The sequence below is a fragment of the Cinclus cinclus genome, chromosome 1 (genome assembly GCF_963662255.1).
Source record: "Cinclus cinclus chromosome 1, bCinCin1.1, whole genome shotgun sequence".
In the NCBI taxonomy this organism is placed as follows: domain Eukaryota; kingdom Metazoa; phylum Chordata; class Aves; order Passeriformes; family Cinclidae; genus Cinclus; species Cinclus cinclus.
The window spans coordinates 24300886-24325129 of NC_085046.1; the positions used below are offsets into that span (position 1 = coordinate 24300886).

At 39.7% G+C, this 24244-nt stretch overlaps 1 protein-coding gene across 4 annotated transcripts in view; it reads left to right on the forward strand.

Moving 5' to 3' along the window:
- DYNC1I1 (dynein cytoplasmic 1 intermediate chain 1) overlaps window positions 1-24244 on the forward strand; it is a 166969-nt gene that overhangs the window by 17742 nt on the left and 124983 nt on the right. For 2 of the 4 annotated variants that reach the window (XM_062495086.1, XM_062495094.1), the window contains exons 4-5: window positions 4491-4550; window positions 8562-8677. In XM_062495086.1, coding sequence (XP_062351070.1) covers window positions 4491-4550; window positions 8562-8677 — 176 coding nt within the window. The remainder of the gene's footprint in view (window positions 1-4490; window positions 4551-8561; window positions 8678-24244) is intronic. The other 2 variants (XM_062495102.1, XM_062495111.1) reach the window with 1 other exon arrangement.

Sequence of the window (24244 nt, forward strand, 5' to 3'; positions counted from 1 at the left end):
TTATGATGGCAGATCATTAAGTGTATGCACTGGAACTGATGCCTTTCATGTTTCATACACTACCGCTAAGGCCAGACCCAAAGGTGCTTAAATCAGCTGAGAAGTTCTCATGGATTCCAGGTGGCTTTAGATGTCAGAATCAATGCTTCATCAATGCATTCTGATGTTGGGAATTTTCCAAAAGGTTTCCAAGTATTTTATTTTTGGTTTATTTATTTTAGTCTTTTCCACATTTTTAATCTACATATTTGACATTATGCAATCAGAATAAAATCCTCTGGAGGTAAGGTTATGCAGAGCATTGTAACATATGGCAGTGCCTGTTTTTCCATGATAAAAATAATAATGTTACAGAAAAGAGAATGTTTCTCTTCAAATTCCTCCCACCTTAAATTTTGCAACAGTTGTCTGACCTTTTAGAACTGTTCTCTGAATATCTTCCTAATGCTTTGGACTTGGATTTAGAAGAGATATGTGTTGTTTTGCCATCTGATCCTTTATTAAATGTATGACATCTGGGCCTCTTCCTCTTGTTAGTTTCTTTCTTTGGGTTATTAAAAGATGATGTGTCAAAATTATCTATTACTTCTTCAGTAGTAAGAGCTGAAACAGCACCAGCATTAATACTGTGCTAAATTTGAGAAAAAAATAGGGTATTGAGATGCCTATCTAAAGGAAGAGAGTTTAAAAGAAAGCAGATCAGTTTAAAGAGGAGTAATAACACTTGTACCTTGTCTTCTTAGTGCAACGTCTACCAGCCCTCATTCCCTTTTTGCTGCTTTAGAACAATCTGTTATTTAGTAATACAGCTTTTTATCCTTCAGTGGGCAAGGGTCAGCTGCTGTGCACTGAACATGTAAAAGGGCATGCACCATGACATAGGGCTATTGTTTGCCATTGTGTGGGAGACAGCACCCAGCTCTGAAACAATGTTGGGTAGTTCTGATTAAAATAGTGCTGTTGGTGTGGGGGAATCGCACTGATCTGGCTTATCCCTGACTGTGCTGTTCAGTGAGTTTCCAGGGGTTCTTGCCATGCCTGTGTCAGTCCCTTCACCATGGGAGGAACCTGCAGGACTGGAGACTGCTAGGGAGCACTACTTTTATCTGCTCCATCTAATGCTCCTCTATTTTTCCCATAAAAATGTTCAGCTAAAATGTCTTGCATCTCTTCTACACAGACTTGGGTCAAAATCCACTGAATCCATTTAGGGGAACTTTGACCTACTTGTGCTCTCTGAAAGGTCCAGACTGCTGACTCCTAGGCCCTGCACTTATTCTCAGGGTCTGTGACATTACCTTCTCTGCCTCTGCCTCTGGGTGACTTGAAGTCAAGCCACTGCAGTTTTCTTTTATCAAGAAGAAAGAAAAAAGAAGAGCAACAGCACCTAATCCTTTTCCTCATGAAGAAGTGTCTGGAGGAGGAACTCATGCACTATTTGGAAAAAGATTGGCAACTGCTTTTCTGTTGAGATCCAGTGGCATTTTAAAATCACCTCTGAGGAGTGTCCATAGGAGAACCAGTGTAATTATGATACTCATCCACATGATCAAGGAATGGAGTACGCAATGTCTGTTCATCACAAACAGATTAGCTTTAATTTTCTAGTCAGGATGACAGCACAGGCTATTCAACATCATTTTTGGGTTGCTAAACCTCAAAGAATCTATTTCTTTCTTTTTTGATGTTATTGCCATGGAAACTGGCTAAATTACAGGTCCAGATTACGTCTTTACTGTTCACTCATTTTCATTTTGATCTGATGACATTCTTCAGGTGCCAGGAGGAGACAAAGAACAAATCAACAGTGTTCCTTGAAACAGTCACTCCCTGTGCTCTCCAGCTTCTACTACCTGAGTGTAGCCACTTGTGTTCTGGCTTCCAGGGCAAGAGACTTGAAACCTGAAGATTTGTTAGCTGCAGCCTCATTTTCTGTAATAGCATTGCTTGGCCAAGCTGGAGAGGACAACTCAGCAGATTGCTTCCTCATCTATTTCTCACACCTGTGCAAGTGGTAACACAGCAATGCACAGTGGAATACAAATCTGGGAAATGCTTTGCAGATGCATTAAAACTGTTGAAAACAGTTTTAATACAGTAACAGATATAATTAGCAGTCAAGGAGCATTGCTATTAAAAGTAGGTATCAGTGTCCAGAGTGGTGAAGGCTGTATGTGAGAACCCAGATAAAAAATGCTTAAGGGAAGAACATCTCTATACATGTGTGGCATGTGATGGCCCAAACCATAAGTGTTTCTCTTCTAATATTTTTGGGATTTGAGTGCTGTCTTGAGTGTGGGAGATCTCTAATTTATATTTTTCAATATTTTCATATGGGTACCAAGTAAAGGTGCCCTCTCTTGTGACTTGGTCTGGATTCATGGAGGTGGAGCATAGGCACTGTACTTCTAGAGACCTGGTGAAAGCTCTTTCTTTAATCAAATTATGATGGTGTTCTTTCTGATGAAAAAGCCTTTATCTCCCTACAAATCCTGTAGGTTTGAAAGTGAATGTAGGGGGAAGGAAACTGAAATGAGTTATGTGTATTTTCTTTTAAGAGTTTGGAAAACCTGGACATGAATGTATAAGTAGCCCCTAGGCAGCAGGAAAATTAGAAACTGGCTCTTATATAGCAAGTCCTAATATATGCAACTGACCTTGATGACATTGCAAGAGTAATCTTCACACAGATAGCATTTTTAATGGAGTATCTATAATGCATTAGTCATTGATGCCTTTGCCTTGCATCAGGCATTCAGATCTTATGTCCATTTTCCACTGTACTTACACTACAGTCAAGTTACAAGGGAAAATATTTTCTTTATTCCTGTATTATTTTATCTCTGACCTTTTGTAATATAGTTTCATTTTGGAGAAGCCTTGCTTTGTCAGTATAAAGTCTTTTATCCTGATAAATGCTACTATGGATCATGAGAAGTTGAGGGAAAAGAGTGCCCTCATGTTGCATAAGAAAGAAGCTTTGCGTTACAGTTTTCATTCTTTTTGTATGCACAGGGTGTTGAGGTTCATTCTTTTTCATTCTGGAATTCTGAGACAAGAGTGTAGCACATGCCTTTGTCTCTCCAGAGAGTGAGTTAACATTGTTAACAGAATGGTGAGTTTACTAAGGACAGGAGGTAGAATAATTATTTGGCTTTAATAGATTTATTTCTGAACTAATTCAGTACCTTGTTAGTTTATATGAGTGATTCATTGGCAGAGGTTGCTCTTGTTGCAGGAAGACTTGTGTATATTGACCACAGCTGATTATATGGCTGGTTTTTATGGCTGATCATAATATTTTACGATATCTATATCCTCAGAATTTGTATTCAGAAGAAATTAGGGGAGTTTTTAATTTTGACAAGTATTATTATCCAGCGTGTTTTCATGAAGACTTGCTTGCTTAGCAAAGGAGCACTTTCCCTTGCTCTAGCCTCTGCTAGTGATAGCCATGCATAATCTAGTATTCCTACTGCAGGAAAAGGTGCTCAGGAGCCAATTGTGTGCTCCTGATTCTGTCATGGTTTCCAGCAGTTTTCTTGCATATGAGATGTGGCTTCCTGAGTGTAGAAAAATAAAGTAAAATTAAGAGACAGGGAAGGAGCAGGCATATTTGAAAATGTTGGCCTCAATATGTCAGTTTTTGCATTTCTAAATTGGAGGATTCTGAATACTTCACAAGACTCTTTAAAGGCTCTGTGAGTGTTTGCAGGGTGTTTCAGAGCTGGTTGTATGGGAAACTGTGCTGCAGTGCAAGGAGCAGCATCTTCACTTCAGACCACACCTCTGCAACATTTGTACATTTGGTGACAGACTCATCTGACAGCAGTCCATAAGAGATTGTCACATATCTGATTTATTCAGATTATTATTGGCCTCCTCCCCAGGAATTTTATCGGGAGGAAAAGAAGAAGAATTTGTTTCTTTGTCCCAGATGCCCTCAGAGTATGTCAGAGTTGGTATCAGTGTGCCATTTGTTGTCATATGCACTGTGAGATGTTCCTACCCAGAGCAGTGTTGTACAGGATGGATTACTGTCTGACTCAGGAGTGTGTGAAGGGATAAACTCTTCAGTGGAGTTCATGGCAAGTGCTCAGTCTACCTTATCATAAAAACATAAATAAATTGTGTCTGAAGATTTTACAAATTATTGTGAATCCATCAATCTAAGTTAAAGAGTTAGACTTTTTCAGGAAAAGGGAAAAAAAAAACGACCTTGTGTTTCATTAATCAATATGCAACAGAAAATCCAGCTTCTTTCCTCTGTTTCTCAATAAAATGTAATTTTAATAAATTGCTTGCCCTGTCTCAGTTTGACATACAAACCTTGTTTGGCATATGGTGGCTGTGGCTTGCACCTGGAGGTTGAATGTACTACATAGAGCATGTAATTAAGAAGATGGGGTTTTGTTCATCTTTTCAGTAAATTCTGTGTGTTCTTTTTTTTCCCCCTCCCCTTCGTGCTGCACGGCTGATTACCGCCCTAGGACCTTGCAATGGGACACAGACCCCTCAGTGCTGCAACTCCAGTCTGACTCTGAACTTGGGTATATGTCAGCTCTTTTTGTTATCATTTCTTTGCAAGAATTATGTTGAAAGTGCTTCCTAGTTGAGCTGGTTGTATGTGATTTTCATTTGCTTTTTTTGACTCAAAAAGACCATAGTATAAGTTTCCCTTTTTTAGTTTCATAAATAAGACTCTTCAGCAAAGTAATCTTTGTGGGAAAAAAAAAAAAACCAACCAACCAACAGCTATTTAAACCAGCTTATGAGAAGATAAATTGCTACTTCTGTTGCCTGAAGCACAATACAAATAACTATTTCATTTCAGATGAAATGTTATTATTGTGGCAGATATGTGCATGTATAGTTACATTGATCTTGTTTTGTAGCTGTTGATTCAGGCTGCTCTCTGAATCATTTGCAAGATACTTTTCCCCCCTCCTTTCTGCCTGCTATAGTTATGCTGTTTTCACATGCAGTAACAATGTCCCCTTTTCCCTGGGGAGCTGTGTATGTGTTTAAAATTGTGCACTTGGTGTGATCACAGTCCAAGAATAATTGCCATCTTAGTTGAGTTCAGGCCTATGAAGCTTTTTAAAAATTGTAATAGAGATAAAATTGATATTTTGTAGTTTGGGATGGGACTCCTTTACCCCATACAAGTGAAAAAAAAATAGTTAAATAATGTAGAAATGCTTGTCTGCAGAGATATTTACGATAACCTGTTTATCTAAAGGGTGGGTAGCAGTACCTCAGGTTCTTCAGAGCATGAGTCATAGGTGAAACCAAATCACTACACTGAAATATTTGCTCTAGCAATGCACTTAGAGAATTGCCTGTTCCGAGTCTCCAGGCAAGTGTCTCGTGCTTTTACTTGTTCATGTGCTGCTTCATTCACCATTCTGTAAGAAAACAACAACTTTCCTTCAGCTGCTGATTGACAGTGTTCCCAGCTGCAGTTAGGTGTGGTAGGTCCATTCACTAGGAATGATCCAGAAGGGAAGTATCCAGAGAGCTTTCTAAACAGAAATATTTCTCCATATCTAGAACTCCTAGGAATGTTTGTAATTTACATATGAGTGTGGCTTTAAATCAGTCACACTTCTGCAGTTTTACCTGGGCTGTACCAAAAAGGTAGAGTTTTTTGAGCTGTTTTAACCTACGGGAACCTTTTAGAAATCCCAGCTGCTCTTTTTTTACAGAAGTTTAGATTAAAAGATGAGGACTCCTAGAATCAAGGTTTCCCAAGCAGCTGTGCAAGGCAAGTTCCTTTATTGGACTCATGAAAAGATAACTCTGTATATAGGTACAAGACCTCAATCATTTACTAGCTGTCAGTGCAAAGACAGAAAAGAAGCATGCCAAAGAGCAAATCCACAGATATACATTTTAATGGAAGTCCTGCCCTTTTTGAAAAAAAACCTGTCTTCAAACCCAAGGCAGAGTTAAACTTTCCTCTCGTGTCCTGAGACTAGAGCAAAAAACCCCTAACAAAACCAATGCAAAAATCCTGCAGTCAGCAATTAAATCACATGTGTCACAAAACACTTCTAGCAGATACAGCTTTCTTATGAAACCTATGGACAGAAGAATCAGTTTTAGTGCATGGGTTTTAGTCACTGTCTTCCTACTGACATCCTACTGGCAGTTTAGAAACAAATCCTTCAAAGCTTATGTGATCTCTAAGATGAATATTTGTTGAATTTATAATAATTATGAGCACCTCAGGTGAAAAATGGAGATGGGACAATGATAGACCATTTGGTGTTGCCCTGAAAAGAACTAGAGGCTAGAACATTGCATCAATATATATTTGGTAGAGTCCAGATATTGAAAGGGTGCTCCAGTTGTTCCTGAGTGCCTGGGAACAAAGGCTAGGCCCCCTTTTAGTAACATGAGAACAATTAGAAGTGGCTTGACACAGGCAAATAGCAATAAACAGATCACATTCCTTCAGATGAAGAAAGAACTCCCAGTCTTCACCAGTAATTACAGGATATGGGTGGCACAAGGCTTTAGTACAGGCACCAACAGTTGCTGGACTGGAAGTGTTTTAGGTGAAGAATTCTATGCACTGTCTCAGCACAGTGCCATGGGAAGTAGCTCACTTCTGGGACACAGTGGGCAAAGGGATTCAATCCACCCAACTAGCAGTTAAATCCAGCTCTCCATCAGGGTCATGTTCCCCATCCCCAGGCACTGCAGGAGATACAGAGTGACCTCACGTGAAACTGTTTTAGAATTAGGTGAGGTACTAATTAGGTCCAGATTAGGCACATAATTAATTAGGGATTATACACTTAACCAAGACCACTCTCAAGAGACTCTTTTGATGCAAAGGCTTAAGAACCTCAGTAAATGGAAAGAGTAGCCCAGGGTAGCAGGGGACTGGTTACCTTGGGAAGTCAAACTGACCAAGTAAGCAACAGAGACTGTACTGATCTGGTGCTGAGGGAGGGAAAAGCACATGACAATTTGCTGGGGTGAGATATTTATTAAAGATTGAATTCACACAGAACCGTAAATTAAAGCAGCTACAAAATGTAAAACCACTAAAATTTTGCTAGCTGAAAAATACTTTTCTGCCACCATTAATGAGGTAGAAGTTTTTCTGTGGAGTTTTTAGACAATTATAGATTTTGTTCATATTGTCAAAGTCAGAGATGGTTGTAAGGAGGGAGACTTGTAAATTTTTCTTCTTTGAAAAGAGGAGAGACTCAGAGCTATAAGTGTTTCTGCTCTAATGGTTTGTTGCACAATACAGCTGATTTGCATTGATGACCTGATGAATCTATTTGCAGTCATCTTAATAACAATCCAGCCAGTAAAACAGATTAGGAATAAAATATAGCTGATGCAGCTGAAAAGTTCAGTAGGTGTTATCCAATGATGACAGTTTCCTTTTTAGACTCCTGTTTCCTTTCAGACATCAATCTTAACTGAATACCTAAATCACTGTAAATTAATTAGCTCAAAACCTCTATGACTTCTGTTATTCTGACAATCTGGAAAATGAAGAGGATATGGATAATGTGTAAGATTTTTCTGTTTTTCCAAATTGTTCTCTTCAGTAACGTGGTAAGTTGAGAAACATTGTGTCCCGGAGTTTATTTCCCCATAAATGCACAAGCATGCTCACACTTGTTGATTTAGGTAACTGGCCTCATTTAGTTCATTTGTTTATTTTGTTTATATTATTTCTCTGCTGAAAGTTGGCAGTTTTCCAGTAAAACACTTCCAAATAACTGGTCTTTTATATTCTTCACTCCCTGCAGACAGTCAAATAATATTCAGAAAATAAACTGATTTTTCCCCCCTCTGCTGAGTGAACAGTCCACAACTAAAAGTGTTCATGACCATGCTCAGATGCCTCTCTTCTTTTTCCCTTACCCACTTACATTTAGTTTGCTTCACTGATTTATTTAATATGGTTTATTTAAAGTAAGGGAAGTAAACAAATCAGATAGCTATACTTTCCCTGCTCTAGTTGTGTTTTAGCTCTCCTCCAGCCCTTGCTTTAGGACTCCACTAATCTCAAATCTACTACAGTGCCACTATTAATGACTCCTGTGGAAGGGAGAATCTCCTTCTTTATGGAAATTACCCACCTTGCCAGTTAGAGATTCTTACTGCTCCCAGCTGAACATTTGACAGTCTAATCCATCCTGGTTTAAACCCACTGCACCCTTTACACAGCTGCATTTCCCAGGCTGAGGATGAGCTCCTTTGAGCAGACAGAACATCATAGTAATGATGGGTTGAAAGAGAATTTTGTTGCACGTTAAGAGGGACACAAGCAGGCCATTTCTACCTCCCATTTGCAGTCCCTCTCAGCAGCATGATCTAGAAGTTCAACAACTGCAATTTATTATGGCAAATGGTTCCCAGGTTAATTTTCTGCACTGCAGTGAGGTACTTCTCATGCATAGTGTGTTGTGTTTTGTCCTAACAAATACTGAAGTATTTTTATCCTGTTCATAACAGCAAACTTGTGTTCCTGCTGCTGATTTACATTTAACATGACTAACTTTTTGATGTCGTGTATTCCACCTTAGACGCAGACTGCACAAACTAGGGGTGTCAAAGATTACCCAGGTCGATTTCTTACCTCGGGAGGTGGTATCTTACTCCAAGGAGACACAGACACCTCTGGCCACACATCAATCTGAAGGTAAGATTTATATTTAAAAAAAAAAAAATAGAAAATCTGCATCTGAGCTAAAGGATGTAATAAAAATAATAGTAAGTCATAACATAGCTGCTTATCATGTATTTTCTGCAAGCCAGGCATTGTTTATATGATTAATGACTGTTCAGATGAGAATAATTATAAAAATAACTTTAAATGCAGGTGGAACCGAACTACTTCTGTCTTACAATGGGTTGTGCTTAGATAGCAGTTTAATGGGAACACTTTTTAAAATAAATCATTATGAATATAATTAAAATTGCACTTTATTAATTTTTTTATGTTTTCTCAAGGAAGTTATAAATTGTGTGCTTTGTAAAGAGGCAGTGATGGAAAGTTGCCCACAGTTGTTTGGTCAGGGTAATTGTGTCCCCCTGCTGTAGGTGAAGTTTAGGGAGAAGTTGCAGCCTAGCTCCATGTACTGAAAAAGGAGGTTTGCATACTATGATGTGGACAGTCTTTCTTTCTCTTTGCTGACATGATACTGGCATCTGTACTCATGGAGCTGTTTGTTGGCTGTTTGGCTCTCTTGTTGATAAGTAAATACACAGAATGGCAGGAGGTTGCTGATCTGCCAGTGTTGTACTGCAGAATGCTGATTGCATGTCATTGGTGCCATTTAAACTGAATGCAAAATTGTACATTAGCCTGATGTTATCTGTGCACTAGAACAAAGTGGATAGAAGAGGAAAAACTCACAGCAGTCTTGACCATAATTTTTACTGTTAACAATGAAGAATCAAGAAAAGTTCAACAACTGAGTAATTTTCTGCAAAAGATGGTATTGAACTTTACCAGGCTTCATTCAGAGAAGAAAAATACTCAAGTAGGTTCAGAAGGTGGTGGTGGTGATGGTGGTAAATCTGTCTAAATATATGTTACTGTCAGGGAAAATAAGAGTGATAAATGTAGCCAGCTTAGTTTATTTATTTATTTTTTGGGGTTTTTTTACAACTGGGTTGCCAGGTCTGCCTTGGGAAGCAGAAATAGAAAATTATGAGCTAGATGCTCAGGTTCTACTTTTCTGGAGCACAAGTTTACCCTGGTCATCTGTGGACTGAAATAGTGCCTTCAAACACAGACAGCCCTTTTGCTTGGATGCTGCTCCTTGAGCAGCTTGTCCAGAGAGCTTTGCAGGCTCACAGGGAGAAGCTGTCTCAGAAGGCTCCCTGAGTCAATCCAGCTCATCTCTGCTTGTCTCTCTGTAGACTGCTGAAGCCTTGAGAAAATGAGTTTTGCCCCTGAGTCTTTGCCTTCTTTGCTTAAGACCAGTTGATGCTCAACCCTGGAGCATTATCATGAATTCATTGTTAGATCAGAGGGAGAGGGTGTCCTTGCTCTCTGACACGGCCTTTATCCAGTACAAGAACCTATGGATATGGGGAATTTAAGACATGGCTTTGTGTTTACCTCCCTCAGACCTATGACTCCAGCGCTCATGAGCTGACTTGCCTTTCTGAAAAGGAGAGGCTCACTTAAGGAAGCATCTGCTTTCAGCAAAATTTTTCTTTTTTCCCATGGAAAACTATTCAACTATTACATAATCCTTTTCTTGCTAAACAGAAGGATTATCTCCTTCCCTTCAAGGAAAAAAACCCAAGTAACAGTGTGATGTCATGGAGCCTGGAAGTCAGGACAATGAGCAGAGAGGCAGTGTGGTTTGAATTGGTCCTCCCTGCACAGAGGGAAATCACTTGTTCCTCAATTGTGTGAAAGAAGATAAGTACAAACATAGAACATCATACACTTTAAACTCTCTGGGCCAAAACTGTGAGGGAAGGGGTTAAATATGTGGGTTTGGTCACTGGATTTGTTATCTTTCCTATTCTTTGTCATCACTGCCAAGGAAAAAACCTCAACAATAGTGGTGTTTTCCATATTGAAACACAGAGGAAATGTCACCCAGTCTCTTCCTTCAGATCTGTGAGGGCAAGTGTAACTTATATTTCCTTTCTTATCTGCTGCTGGGCAATTCTCTGCACATAACTTGGATATGATTATGGATGTGCATCAGTGAAGGAGATTCGGGAAATTTTGGTTATTCCATTGAGAGGCTTTTTAATTGGAAATTCTCTAGGGGGTAAATAAGCAGTGTGATTTTGGTCTCCCAGGTCTGATGGAAATGAATTCTCATGTTTCCAATCTCCCAAGCCTCTTTATCAGTACTGAGCCCTTCATATGGTCAGTCGAAACATGAACAGCAGAGAGAGATTCCTCAGGAGAGCAGCTTAAAGAAGTCCCTACATTGTTTCTATGCATTCGTGTGATAAAATATAGCCATTATCTTTTGAAGATAAATTGTTCAGTCATTACTGTGGTTATGGGCTCATTTATTTTGCATCTGAAACTTTAGGGTTTGAGAATAGAAAACAAGAAACTTATTTACTTGGGTAAGTCTGACTTCAGCATTTGGAATTCACTTTTCACTGCCTGCCTTAAGTAGTGAAAATATTAAAGTGCAGAATTTTAGGATGAGATAGTCCCATACTTGATTCTTGTTTGGAAGACAACTAATGAAGGGTACAGCTGATTAGAAAGAGGGGTGAAAAGAGGACTTCAGCTCCATTCAAAGTTCTCCAGCTTTTTCAAAATATCCTCATCAGGTTTTCTGCATTTGCTTCTCTAGAGAGCAAGAAAGAAACTCTGAGGTACTTTAAACCTTCTGCTGTTCTGGAGCTCAGTGGATGTTCTTTGTGGTAATGGCTATTGCCCACCAAGCCTTATAAAACTGAAAAAGGAAGGGTCCACTCTGGTAAGTCTATGTGGTGCCAGAGAGCCAGATGCTATGTGCACTGAAGTCTAAGCTTGTCAGCTACTAATTTTAGAAGAAATAGGGTAGCATTATTCTTCACTGTATAAAAAACACATTACCTCCTCTTTTCAGAACAGGTAATTTGCTTTATTTCAGAGGAATAATGACATGTCATTTCCCCCACCAACTCTATTATTTAGGGAGATGTGTATATGCATCATTCAATCCTTTGATCACAAGTACCTAATTCTTTTGCTTTATTTAGGCCACAGTCAGCTTCAGCCTATTCTTCCTTACAGGATGGCTTCAAAAACACACAGATCTTGGCTCTGGAGCGTGAGAAAAAAACATACTCTTTACTTCCCTCCTCCTCCTGCTATAATTGAGCTTGAATTCAGATATTTGTAGGGATTGAGAGAAATTTTACTTGTGCTGGTTTTTTTCCATTCTGGAGTTGATTAGGACCTAGACCATGCCAAATGTATTTTGAGAGGTCTCTGGGACCTCATTGTGCAGAGGCTCTCACATCACCTCAGGTGTGGCAGCCCCATGTAACCTTCATTGGTTGGACCCTCCAAAGCACTGCACACCTGCTGTTTGCTAAAGGTGCACCTAGGAGAAAACAGAAAAGCCACGACCCGGCCTCTGCCCAGGACAGGTCCCTCACTACTGCACAGCAGTGGACTGAACTCGGTGTCACTGCTTGCAATCCACCTTTTCAGACAGGAAAACAGTCTGCACATTCAGGCTCTGCTAGATGCCTGCCTCATCTTCAGCTTGTTTTTCTGCTCTTTAATGGGCCAGGAGGTAAAATCTCAGAGAAGGGAGATACTCCTCTGATCTGGGTCCCTCAGAAAGTGACGGCTGCAAGAAGGAGAAATTCTATGAGCTCTCTGGCTTTGCTGTCCAGTGTCAGCAGCATTGTTTTTCCTCTTTTTGTGAAGTAGAAACTACTTCATCAATAAAATGAGATGTTGTCTCATTCTGGCTTGACAGACTACCACTGCAAATAGGTTAGTCAGAAATGCATTCCTGAAAAGGTAGGTCCTGTGTACAAGAGAAGATCTGACTTTCTAAAACAGTGGAAGTCATGTGCACTTCATCAGTTTATCATCTTCAACAGATGTTTTTGTTCAAGGGGGGAAATCAAATGATCTGCCATACTCACCTTCTGAGCAGGGTAACCTCATCCTACATCACAAATGTAGCCCGGTTTTGGCAAAGAACACAACTGAGATCTGTGATCCATCTGTTTATCTGACATTTTCAAACACTAAGGGTATTTTGGCTATTAGAGAAAAAAAGAAAAATAAGCTCTCTACTCCATCTGGAAGTAGGCTGGAATGAAGTGGCAAAATGGATCTGGAGCTCCAGAGGCTGGATTGGGTTCTGTGTGTGTCTCACGGTATAATTCTCTGAACTAAGCTTCCTGAAAGTTACCTTTTTTAAAGCAGGGAGGGAAGAGAGGGGAATTCTGCTCACAGTCAGGCTCATGAGACACATGAGTTCAGGTATCTGTGTACCATACCAAATGTTGATTACCTACTGTATGGTGAACCAAAACTCTCTAGGTGCCACTGATTGCACTGACTAGTTCTTCACTGACAAACTTGATAAGAGAGCATTTTATATAGCCATATTGATTTAGGTTTGTCATTATTGAGTAAAATGTGTGTGTGTAAAAGAGTGATACATTGGCATCATGTGAGGCTTGTGGCCTACTTTGAGTTTATGGTAATTGGATGGGAAGTTATCTGCAACTAGGACTGACAAGCTCCAATGCTGTGAAAGCAAGTCGGGCCTCTGGAATTTTATTGATTCCAAGATCAAATCCATGGAAAAATCTATTTATACTTTGATTGCCAAGGTCCTGGATTTCCAGGTTTAATCAGTGAGGACATCTGTGTCTGTACATGCTTTAGGATACTCTGCAGCAGACCTCTAGCCCATCAAACTCTGCCCCAGCCCTGCTGTGCCTTGCTGTGCCTGACTGTAGCTCAGCTCTAGCTTTGTGAATGCACGCTGTACTTTAGAAAAGCCAGTCCCAGAACTAAGTGAGATCATATTTGAGATTTCCCATGGCCAATCTGGCTAGAGCTTGTGGATCAGAAGCTGGGGTTTAAGTTAAAGAGCTTACTTTGGCTTTTCCCTTCCAGAGAATTGTAAGCTCAGCTCCAGTTTGAAAAGGACAAGTCTGGACCAAAGAATAGCTTTGAATGCCTCATTTAATGGGAAATGCAGATGCACATTTGTGCATTACCATGCATGCAACATATGTGTCAGAATACATGATAAAATGTGATGGAAAGTGGACATAACTAGGGGGAAAGCAAAGACTTCTGTTGTAAACAGAAAGAGGTGCTGAAAAGCAAAACTAGGATAGAATTTACTGCTAAAAAGAGATGATAACCTAAAGAGGAATCAGTGGTAAAGCAGAGAAACTTTTTTAAAGAGACAGAACCTTAGGATTTGTACTAATGGACGCTAGTTTTGTAATATTGTTTTGTAATTTTGTAAAATACTGTGCTTCATCCTAAGTGGTATCATGTATCACTAGGTGTTCTTAGGTGTGAAAATCCAGTTTGCCTTTGCTTCTCAGACTGCAGTCCAGAAGAGTTGTACTGTGGATCTCAATAGCTGGCATAAGCACTCTGATTCAAGATGGCTTTGTTTGATTAAAACAACAAAGCTTAACTTGAACTGTTGTACCAGACTCTATAAGATTGGATGAGACTAGAATGAAGCAGTGTGAAGAATTGATGCATCACATTGTATAGCAGTCTTTCAGTAATTCCTCTTTCTTCCTGCCACAACTGCATCACCTTTCCTAAATAACAATGTTTTCAAGGTGGATTTTTAATTTTTTTAATTTAAATTTTCATACGATTTGAAACACAGACATAACATCAATACATAAAAATCTTTCAAAGACATTCAGGCAGCGCTCTCTGGTGGTGCAGCGGTGAAGCGCCGCTCCTGAGGAACATTGGCAGGGAGGGATGCAGGGATGCTGGAGTGACCTGCAGAAAAAACACTCCCTTGATCTTTTGTATGAGGCAAGAATTATACTTAACAGAAGGTGCTTGAGTTGTATGAATGAGATGTATGAATGCAAGTGCTGATGGAAGAAGTGTGAGAAGAGACCAAGGTATTACATAGAGATTGGGCGACAAAATTACATTATTTAGAAATGTTAAAAAGCCTTGGAAAGTCATTAATAGGTATTCAGGGCAATAATACACTAGTGAAATCAGGTGCAAACCCTTGTTATTGTTAATCCCTTTTTGAATTACAGTTAGTAAAGTACCATTTGTTAAGATATGTGTATTCCAGAACAGCCACAACAGACAGCTACTGTGTGTGGTGGGTCTGTATCCCACTCCTAGCAAGCTACAGGCATTGGATGTATGCCTCTGAAGGCTTTCTTCAACACCTGGCTCATGATAACTTTATGTGGTACAGAATTAGAATAAGGGCTTGGCTTTAGAAATTAGTTTCTCTGGTTTTTATTGTGCAGAAAAATATATTTGACACTTGTAAGGATTTCTTCTTGGAGAAAGAATGAAGAGGCCACAGTCTGGTCATGGATACGTTGGTGTTTAAGTGCAGAAAGAGACATCAAATGTCTGTTTTCCTGAAATATTAACAGGCTTGGGCTCAAACAGGATTTCTGCAAGACTGTCCTGGTCCATCTCTACAAGGTGGTCTAACAGTGTATTAATCAGCAATCGTTGCTTCAGTATTTGCTCCCATTTCCTGTTTCTCTTTCCAGGTTTTCTCTAAAGACTTTTGGAAAAGGGCTTTTGTCAAGATGGTTCTCAGATAGTCTTATACAGAGAGCCCTTTTAATGCTAAACTGTTTTGAACAAGCAGATCTGACAATTTATTAAGCATCAGTAATTCTCAGGGAATTATCTACTAAGAACTGATTTAACAGAGAGAAGATTGCCTCTGGTCACACACAGCTGGAGGTCTGAAGAAAGAAAACTCCTTAGAGATCTTAGACTTTTTCTTGATCATTTCATTACACAGGGATCAAGTAACTTGACTCTGCAGCTCCTCCACAATCTTAAAAAAATTTTGGGAAGGTCTCCTGAAATCAAGGGACATACACATAGGAGTTTCTTGCTCCAAAGTGTCCCTGACCTTCTGGAGGCTCTGGTTTCTTTTGCACAAGGTATATCTGCATTAAATGCAAGCCAAGAAAGTATACCTGGTAATTCTTTATGAAGGTGGGACAGAACAGCAGACTTGTCACTGCTGAACTATACCTTCTCTAAACCATTCAGGCAACAAAAGATGAGGAACAAACCAAAGCTTAACTGCCTTCTTGATGAAACAAGGAGCCAGTTTTTGGCCTGTGCTGCTTTGGAAGGGACTGTTGTGCAATTTTGTTCTGTGCACGGAAACAATACTGCTTCAGAGCTTTTGCAGGCATCATGGAGAAGGACCATGCTATACCACCCATCCTGGCACCTTCTCGACCCTAAAAGGTGATCCTTGCTCTCTGCTTTTAAGCAAGTGGATCCCATCCTCCACCCAAAAGATGGGAAACTGTTCTCTCCTAGAATAACCCAAAAAGCACTGTAGTCAGTCTCCCTGTGTGGAAACCAACCTGCTCCTTTAGCTGCAGTGGGAAATAATGTAATTGAATGAGATCCTGGTACATCTGGTGTCGCTTGATGGAAAACAAGAGAGCTGATGTTGAGAGCCCTGACCCCAGACTCCTTTAACTAGCTGCAAGTCATCTCACAGTGCCTTTGACCTATCTCTGTGTCCTGACATCTGAAACTAGCAGTGATCCATGAATTCAGAGAGAAGCCCTGTAACACCTGTATGCAAATTGAATTCTTTGTTGGCTGGAAATGAAAACCTTCCTCTAAGTCTTTCTTCTCTGGAAAAGATCCTAGCCATGTTTTACACATGAACAACTTCTTTATTGAGCTGATTTGTTAAAAGTTCCCCTCAAGCAATGAAATATTTCTAAACTTATTTGCAAATATATGACTATTAGCATGTTGCAACTTAGCTTTAACATGGGAACAAGGAAATTGTCCCACTAATGAACAGCACCATGATTTCCCCAGTCAACAACTGGTGGAATGAGAGTGGCCAATTTTTCTCTATTTACTGTTTTCACATGTTCCTCGTTATCACTTTATGTATCATTTCAGTAGTGTTTGAATATGCTTTGAATTAGCAATGTGTGTACATATTAAAATGCTCAAATGAGAAGGTTCAGACCTGAAAATGTAAAAAAGGGTGACATTTGGGTTAACAGTGCTTCCAACAGAACAATGAAGACATGCCTTTTTGTTTTGTTCAGAAACAAAGCATGCTTTTCCCTGCCATTCCTGTAATTCCTTCTTTAGACTAATGGGTGATGCCTATTCAGTATACACAAGAAAACTAATAGCCAGCACCTTCTATTATGTGTTTAGTAACCTTTGGCAAATTCTGGCTTTGTAACATGTACCAATCTCCACTAGAATTTAAGGCAAGATTAAGAAAAATGTGCATTGCAGAAGTAGCAGTTATTAATCCTCATTGCTCTAATTAGCACTTAATCTTTCTAATCCTGTAAGTAGATACAAAATCAGGGCTGACATAGACACAGGCCATAATTTGGAAAGGCTTTCATTAGTGTTATTAAAAAGATGTACAGAAAACTGCTTGGTTACTTCACACTTCTCAATTTGATCCTTGGCACTTGGACTCTAAGACATGAAAAAAACTCACATGCCAAAATCCCCTTGTCTGTTTTAACCCACAGTACTAATGTACTGGGTCAAAAATTGCGCAGCTGTAAATGCTCCTGTTCTGCACCTCTCTATCTTCAATTGTATAGCTGAGCCACAGCCTAAGAAGCTGGCTAATTGTGCCCTCTATAGTCTCCTTTAATTGGCTCATTTCCATAGGAGAGGCCACCTGCCTTGGGTAGAGCAGTGTCAGCTGCTTGGCCTCAGACTAACTGGAGAGGGAGCCAAGTGCCTGGGCTGGGTAGAGTGAAGAATTTGGCACACCCCCCCATGACTGCCTGCCTTGAAGATGAATGGGGATGCACCCCAAACTGAGTCTTTGTTCACCAGGTGTGTCCTCACATTCTGACTTGGGCACCTGAGCAGAGCCCTCCAGTGGCACCCCAGGGCCCCTTCCCAAGAGCTGCTCCCAGGTCATGTAAAGCCATGTTGTATTTAGTATAGTGGCAAACTGTAGATTTCATCTGTGTGTAATACTTGAGAATCCCTGCTCAAAATCTGTTGTAGCTGGATTCTTTCCAGAGAATCCTTTTGCTTGCTCACACACAAGAGTTACTCTGAAAACTGAAGAAAGGGTCTGGATGAAGAAACCTTTAATGAAATGGATATGTCAGTAAAGTAAAAGTCTCATCATGAATTCCCACTGGCCACTATTAATAGAAGATGGAATTCTCTTTTGCTGCAATACAATAGACTGTCTCCACAAATAATGTCACTTTTCAACCAGTCCCTGGCTGTCACTTGCCCATCTATCTTATTTAAAATAAACTTAGCATGTATTCACTCTGAGCCACAATTACTTCAGATATATGTCCTAGCCATAAACCTCTAAAGCAGCACTCTCTCTTCCTTCAAGCTAATACCCTACTTAAAGCACACAGGAAGTGAAAACATAATCATTATTTTTCTGAAATGCGTTGAGCTTAAGCCACAAAGCTTCACACTTATTTAAGTCTATAATTGCATGTTGTTGCTGTGGATACTCCTTTTTTTATCTCGCCCCAATTGTGTTGTGAAGTTGGCTACATCCAAACTCAGTATGGGTTCAGCTCCTCTGTGATTGTCACAAGCAGATCTCTGCACTTATGAATAGACTCACTGATCTCAGTAGCAGCTGCTGGGTTTTGAGGACTTTCTCAGAATTCACTGCTTGGTTTGGAGCTGAACTTCTTTGAAGATCTTTCCCCAGCTGCACAACTGGAGAATTTTTGAAATTTTAACCCTTAATCATCATTGTTTCATATTTTCTTTCTTGTCATTTCCTCAGATTTCACTTTTCCTCTCCTAGGCACCAATTACTCAGCAACAGGATGCTCAAAACAGCCACTCATCTGCTATGAAATACAGAAAGCACTAAAGATCTCGCCTGTGACTACATGAAGAATTCTCTGTGTGCTGGTATTGCATCACAGATAATGTGCAAGTTGAAAACACAACACAATCTTACCCAGTGAAATCTTACACAACGAGACAGCACGAACTTCTCCTGCATGTGTTTCACAGACTTCCTACCTGTGACATGAAACTTGCTGGGATTCACATGGGGGAATAATTGAGGCCGAAAGAGCTGAACCCAACAGTCTTGTGAGGGGGGTATGGACCCTAGCCCAGACTGTCCTTCAGTCTTTGCCCAAGTTTCCAGACCAGTGGAACTAGTTAATTTGGTCCAGATGTGAACTGGCTATGCTGTAACATGCTCATAGTTCACACTGATTAGGAATGAGCATCTCTTATAATCTCCCTTTTCCTCTTTGCTAGATTGGGTACTGCAGAAATCTTGGATTCAGGATTTCCAAACAGGCAGGGCTCCTAAGAGTTAGGCATGTTTACATAAATGTTAGGGATGTAAGAGCTGATATTTAAGCAAAGATACAACAAATTTACATCTGGTTCTCATTCTGCAGTCATGAAAAGGTGTCTAGTGAACAGTGAGTTTCCATTTTCAACAATGCCTTGGACTGAGTTAGGGTGGAGTGTGCAGTCACAAGTGCACCATGATACTGTGTGCTTGCTAAATATCTGTTCTGCCATTCCTAGGTTGTAACAGGATGGAGGCAGAGAGTGGACAGGAGATGAATCTGGTCTCTTTTTTCTCTTATTGTCTCTCTAGTTAATGGACAGAACTGTGTTTAATAGCTGCAGATACATTTATATGGTTATTTAAGTATTTACTTGTAGATGCAGCTATAGATACAATGTTTACATAATGTATTATCTATCTGTATTATATCTATAGATGTGCAGATACTTGTAGATACACACATAAAGCTGACCACTACAAGATCTCCCTGCCTGCCAAGTGATAACCTTGGGCTCAGAGAAATGGTGTGAATCTCAGGGCTCTTATCTTTGTCACAGACTATGTGTGTAGTTCAGAGCAAGTCGCAAACTGAGTTGCAATCAACAAAGACACTTAGTCCCATCTCTTCATTTCCCCATAGTAGAGACCACTAAAAGCTTAAACATGAACTAAGTGAACCCACAAGAGCCTAATTTACCAGGATTTTCAGCTGTCACAGAGCTGGCAGCATGACTAGTGCTAGTACCCAAGCTAACTAGTTGCATCCTTGTTGAGGTACATCAGTAGTTCAGTCTAGTCACATGGAATAGCTCTACCTTGAGTGGCCCAGCCTGTTTGTGTAAACTTTCCATACTCAAAAGAGTGAGACAGGACCTCCCAGAAGGCAATTTAACCTATCTACTGTATTTATCATAACACTGGAAAAATTATCTTCTATTTGTGCCTTTCTCCATTGCTTACAGGACTTAGCCAATACATTCAAATATACATTATAACCTTCATTTGTAGATGATTTGGTTTAGGTAATTCCCACCATTTTGTGATGGGAATATGGGCATGTGTGTTATGAACTATTTTACTGTCATTCCCTGAAACACTTTTGGAACTACTGTTGTTGCTATTTTCTTTCTTGAGTTCCTTCATCTCTTTGCTCTTCCCCTTTGAAGTTGCTTGTTGTGAAAGAAAAGGGAAAAACCAGGCAACTCATTTTCCTCTGAAACCTATATAATTGAGGACAGCACTTTCCCAGCCGATAAAGTCAATACAATAGAGAAAAAATAGAAAAAATACTTTGCTCTTTTATATCTTCAATTCAGTAGCACTTTCATACTGTTCAGAGGACTTTATTGTATAGAGTCAATACTACACTTTATGTGCTAGCAATTATTTTGATACATCAGTCTAGTTTGCATATTGTGTAGTTCTTCAAATGCATGTTTCTGTCCCGTTTTGATCAAGGGTTTTGCCATGCAGTAAAGCCCATCAAATTCCTTCTCCCAAAGAGTTCTGAGCATCAAGTGGATACATATCTGGCTCTAGAAAGTATAGCACCATGACTGTGAAATGGATAAAACCATTACTTTGTTTACTGAGGTGTAGGATGGGGGAGTATATGTTTTCATCTTTTCTTTCATCATTTTCAACCATACCGACCTGTGATATTTCTTGTACTAGAGTGTCTTGATGAAGTATAAAAAATGAATATCCAACCCTTAGGTATTAGGTATGCAATGAGGATGTTTTCAGCTCTAATTACTGAATTACTGGTACTGGTTTGCGATTATCCTTAATGAATCTAGATTAGAAAAGGTTAGTAAAAGTACCTTTTCTGTTTCATAGTTCATCAGCTTGAGATCATTTAGTAACAAAGGCTCATGTTGCAATCAGGGAAAAGACTCCCACTGACTAAAATGGGACCTGGACTGGGACCAAATGGAGTGCTTGCCATGAGCCTAAATAGCTGACATTGTCAGTGACTCCTCATGTGAAGCCCTTCAGTACATTGTAGAATCTTTTTATCTGTATTTGATTAAATACGAAAGTATTTTGCTAGGCTTTTCAGCTTTGAAAAAAAAGGCGTTTACATAAGAGGCAGGCAACCAAATAGCTATCCTCTTTTACCCTGGTTAGCAGGCTTAATCCTGCAAATATTTATGCATGTTCTGTGCTCATCATTAGTCCTCTGACATATTTGATTGTCTGATATCAGGCATGTATGTGATTTCAGGAGGGGATCTGGTGCTGTAACATTCATTTGTTGTATCCAATTTTGCTGATGGACTGCACAAGCTCTGAAGAGCAGGAAATGTGTTTGTTTTTCATACTTAGCAGTACAGAATATAGAAAAAGTGCTGTAATGAAATGCTGGTCATTGAAAATGTGTTGATAATATCACAGAATATTTTGGGTTGGCTTTAAACATCATTTAATCCAACCACCCTTCAAAGGGGTATCTTTATTAGATCAGGGTGCTTAGAACTCTGTGCAGCTTGACCTTGAATAGTTCTAGGGATGGGGCATCTGCCACCTCTCTGGGCAACCTGCACCCGTGTTTTATCACTGTCCATGTGAAAAAACTTTTCCTTGTGTCTTTTAGTTTAAAGCTAATTCCCCTTGTTTTATTTCAACGGGCCCTACTAAATATATGTATTACATATACATATATATATGCATTTTAAGGAGAAAATATGCTTCTTTACTGTATTCCAGGTTGGTTCACTTTGGCAATGTTAAAAATATGCATTTTATTATTAACACCTTTTATCAATCCAATGAACAATAGAAGGAGCAATCTGCTCCAGTACTGGCCACATCTTGCAATAATTTATAAATGTCCCATATTAAAAATAATACAGTTACTCAAACTTTTTCAAAATGTCCCAGGGTAAGCAAATGTTTTTGTATTATTATTAGTTTTGACAAACCTGATTGTGTGCTGGCCATTGTTAAAGGGTTCTATCTGCCTCCAAACACAGTGAGAGACAAAGAATTTTTAATGAATTTAATTAAAACTTTATGTGGTTTATGGTGTTCACCTCCAGCTGGTGTGCCATTCTTTTCTGTTGAATGAAGTTTCCTCTAATGCATAATGATGTGTTTTATAAGAGGGATGTTTGAACCCCCTTCCTAGTAGCCCTGAGGTAGTTTCCATGGTATGACACAGTGGTGAAGTTTTAAAAAGCAGGTCCCTTACACTTAAGTGAATTATTTATATGGTTAAATGCACAGGCATGGATGCATAGATATGAATCTTAAAATAAATATAAGAAGCTTTTTTTTTTCCCTTGCAACAGTCCTTGTGGGCTAGCTTTTATGACCCGTGCTGCTGAGCATTTGTCTGTACAAATGGCACACTGACATGAAAGGGTCTTATTATTTGACTGCTTCTGTTGGGGGTAGAAAGTTGAATGATGTGTTCTCCTTTGGTTAACACACTGACATCTGTACCAGGCACAAGGTCCTAGTATTGATGGGCACTCCTAGTGCTGCTGTAATAAAAATGAACAATAACATGCAGATAGCCTCGTTAGCAAATGTTTCAGTGCATTTTATGAGACATGCTGAGACACTGCAACAAGCTGGGTCATTCCCATGGCTGGTTAGAGTTAGTGGAATTTTAGTCTTCTGAATCTCTTGTGTGTGTTAGGACTTTCACTCAGGGTCTTCAAAGAGGGCAGTTACTTGTGCCCTTTTCCTGCAAGCTGTCAATCAGTATTTCTTCTGTCAAGAAGTAAGCTCTTGACAAAGGAGGTAGGCTCTTCATTTGTTTTAAGCACTTTCTTTTCAAAATCTTGAGTCTGGGTGTGGCCAGGCTGAAACACAGAGCTGTGTTTTTGTGGTTCTTTGGATGGTGAGACCTCAGTTGTGCAAGAATCTCGAACAAGTTCCTCAGGGAAGGAAGGAATGAAGCAAGATGTCTTGGACCAGAGGAATAGGACTTCAGAACAACTCACATCTCTACAGGGAGTAGCATGATCCCTGGAGAAGTGTTTGCAATGAAGGCTACAGATTTCCAGTGGTTTTGCAGAGACTGGGAAACTGAGATGAATGTTGAAAGGCATCTTCATAAATAATGTGTCTTGTTCTAATAGTTGTGGGGAATTGGATAGGAAACTGGTTACAAAATCACCCTGTACCAGCATCACCCTTTTATATCATTGATCAACTCAATGAGGCTGGGACAGCCTTTTATACTATCTCATTGGAAGGTGACTAAAAGAAGAGGCTTTCCAGGAGTATCAGTGTATCAGCTGGAAAACAGTGAGTGGTTACCTGGAGATGAGACGGTTCTCTTGGGAGGGGGATTTCAGTGTTGAATCTACCTGTGATCTTTAACATGGTTTTCTAAGGTTTAGCCAGTAGTAATAACAGCAGCAAATCACCATATCTGTTTTTCCCCAACTGATGAAGAAACAAAATTAGACTGGAGAGGACCAGTCACAAGCTAAGCCAGAAAAGGCCTATGGAGAAAATGCTGAAAAATGTGACATTTGCCACTTGGTGGAATGGCAAAGATCTGAAGAGATGAAGCAGCATCAAAAGCTGAAGAATACTTCCAGGTGATAGGTATGAAAAATAAAGCATGACAAACAGAAAAATAAGGTGGACTAGATTGTAAAGAATGAAGAAACGAAAAGGAATGAAATGAAGAAATAATTGGAAGAAGTCCTGAAAACCACAAAGACATATTTGTATTTTCCTAAGATATTAACAGGATGCTCCTGGAGGTAACAGAAGGAAAGGCTATGAGAAGCTGACTGTCCTACATGGGAAAAATTCTGACCACAGTCTAATCAGGCATCTTGTTGCATTGCTCCTTATTCCAGATGCTCTCACTGCAGTGTCCAGTGAAGCTTTGCTCATTAGAGCAAATCAAATAAACTTGTTCTAGTAAGCTGCAATGTACCCCTCAGGGAAGGTAGAGCTTCTGTCAGTTAACACAGGGAGCTCTTGGACTATATGTACCAGCAGCTGAGTGTCATGTTCAGTCCCTGGGAGTCTGTAGTCAGCTGGCAGACTAGATTCTGTTCAGTGTAAACCAGAACAACTTACATTTAGTGTGAGCATGAAGGTGGCAGTCTCAGAAGTGCCACCCTGTGCATCATGGTGTGGAACAGTCTCTGGACATAGGCAGCATCACACAAAAGGAAGATCACAGATCACACAGCTGTAACAAAGAATAATTTCATCATACATCAAGGGGGTATCCACTTCAGAATGCAGTATCAGTCAGGACA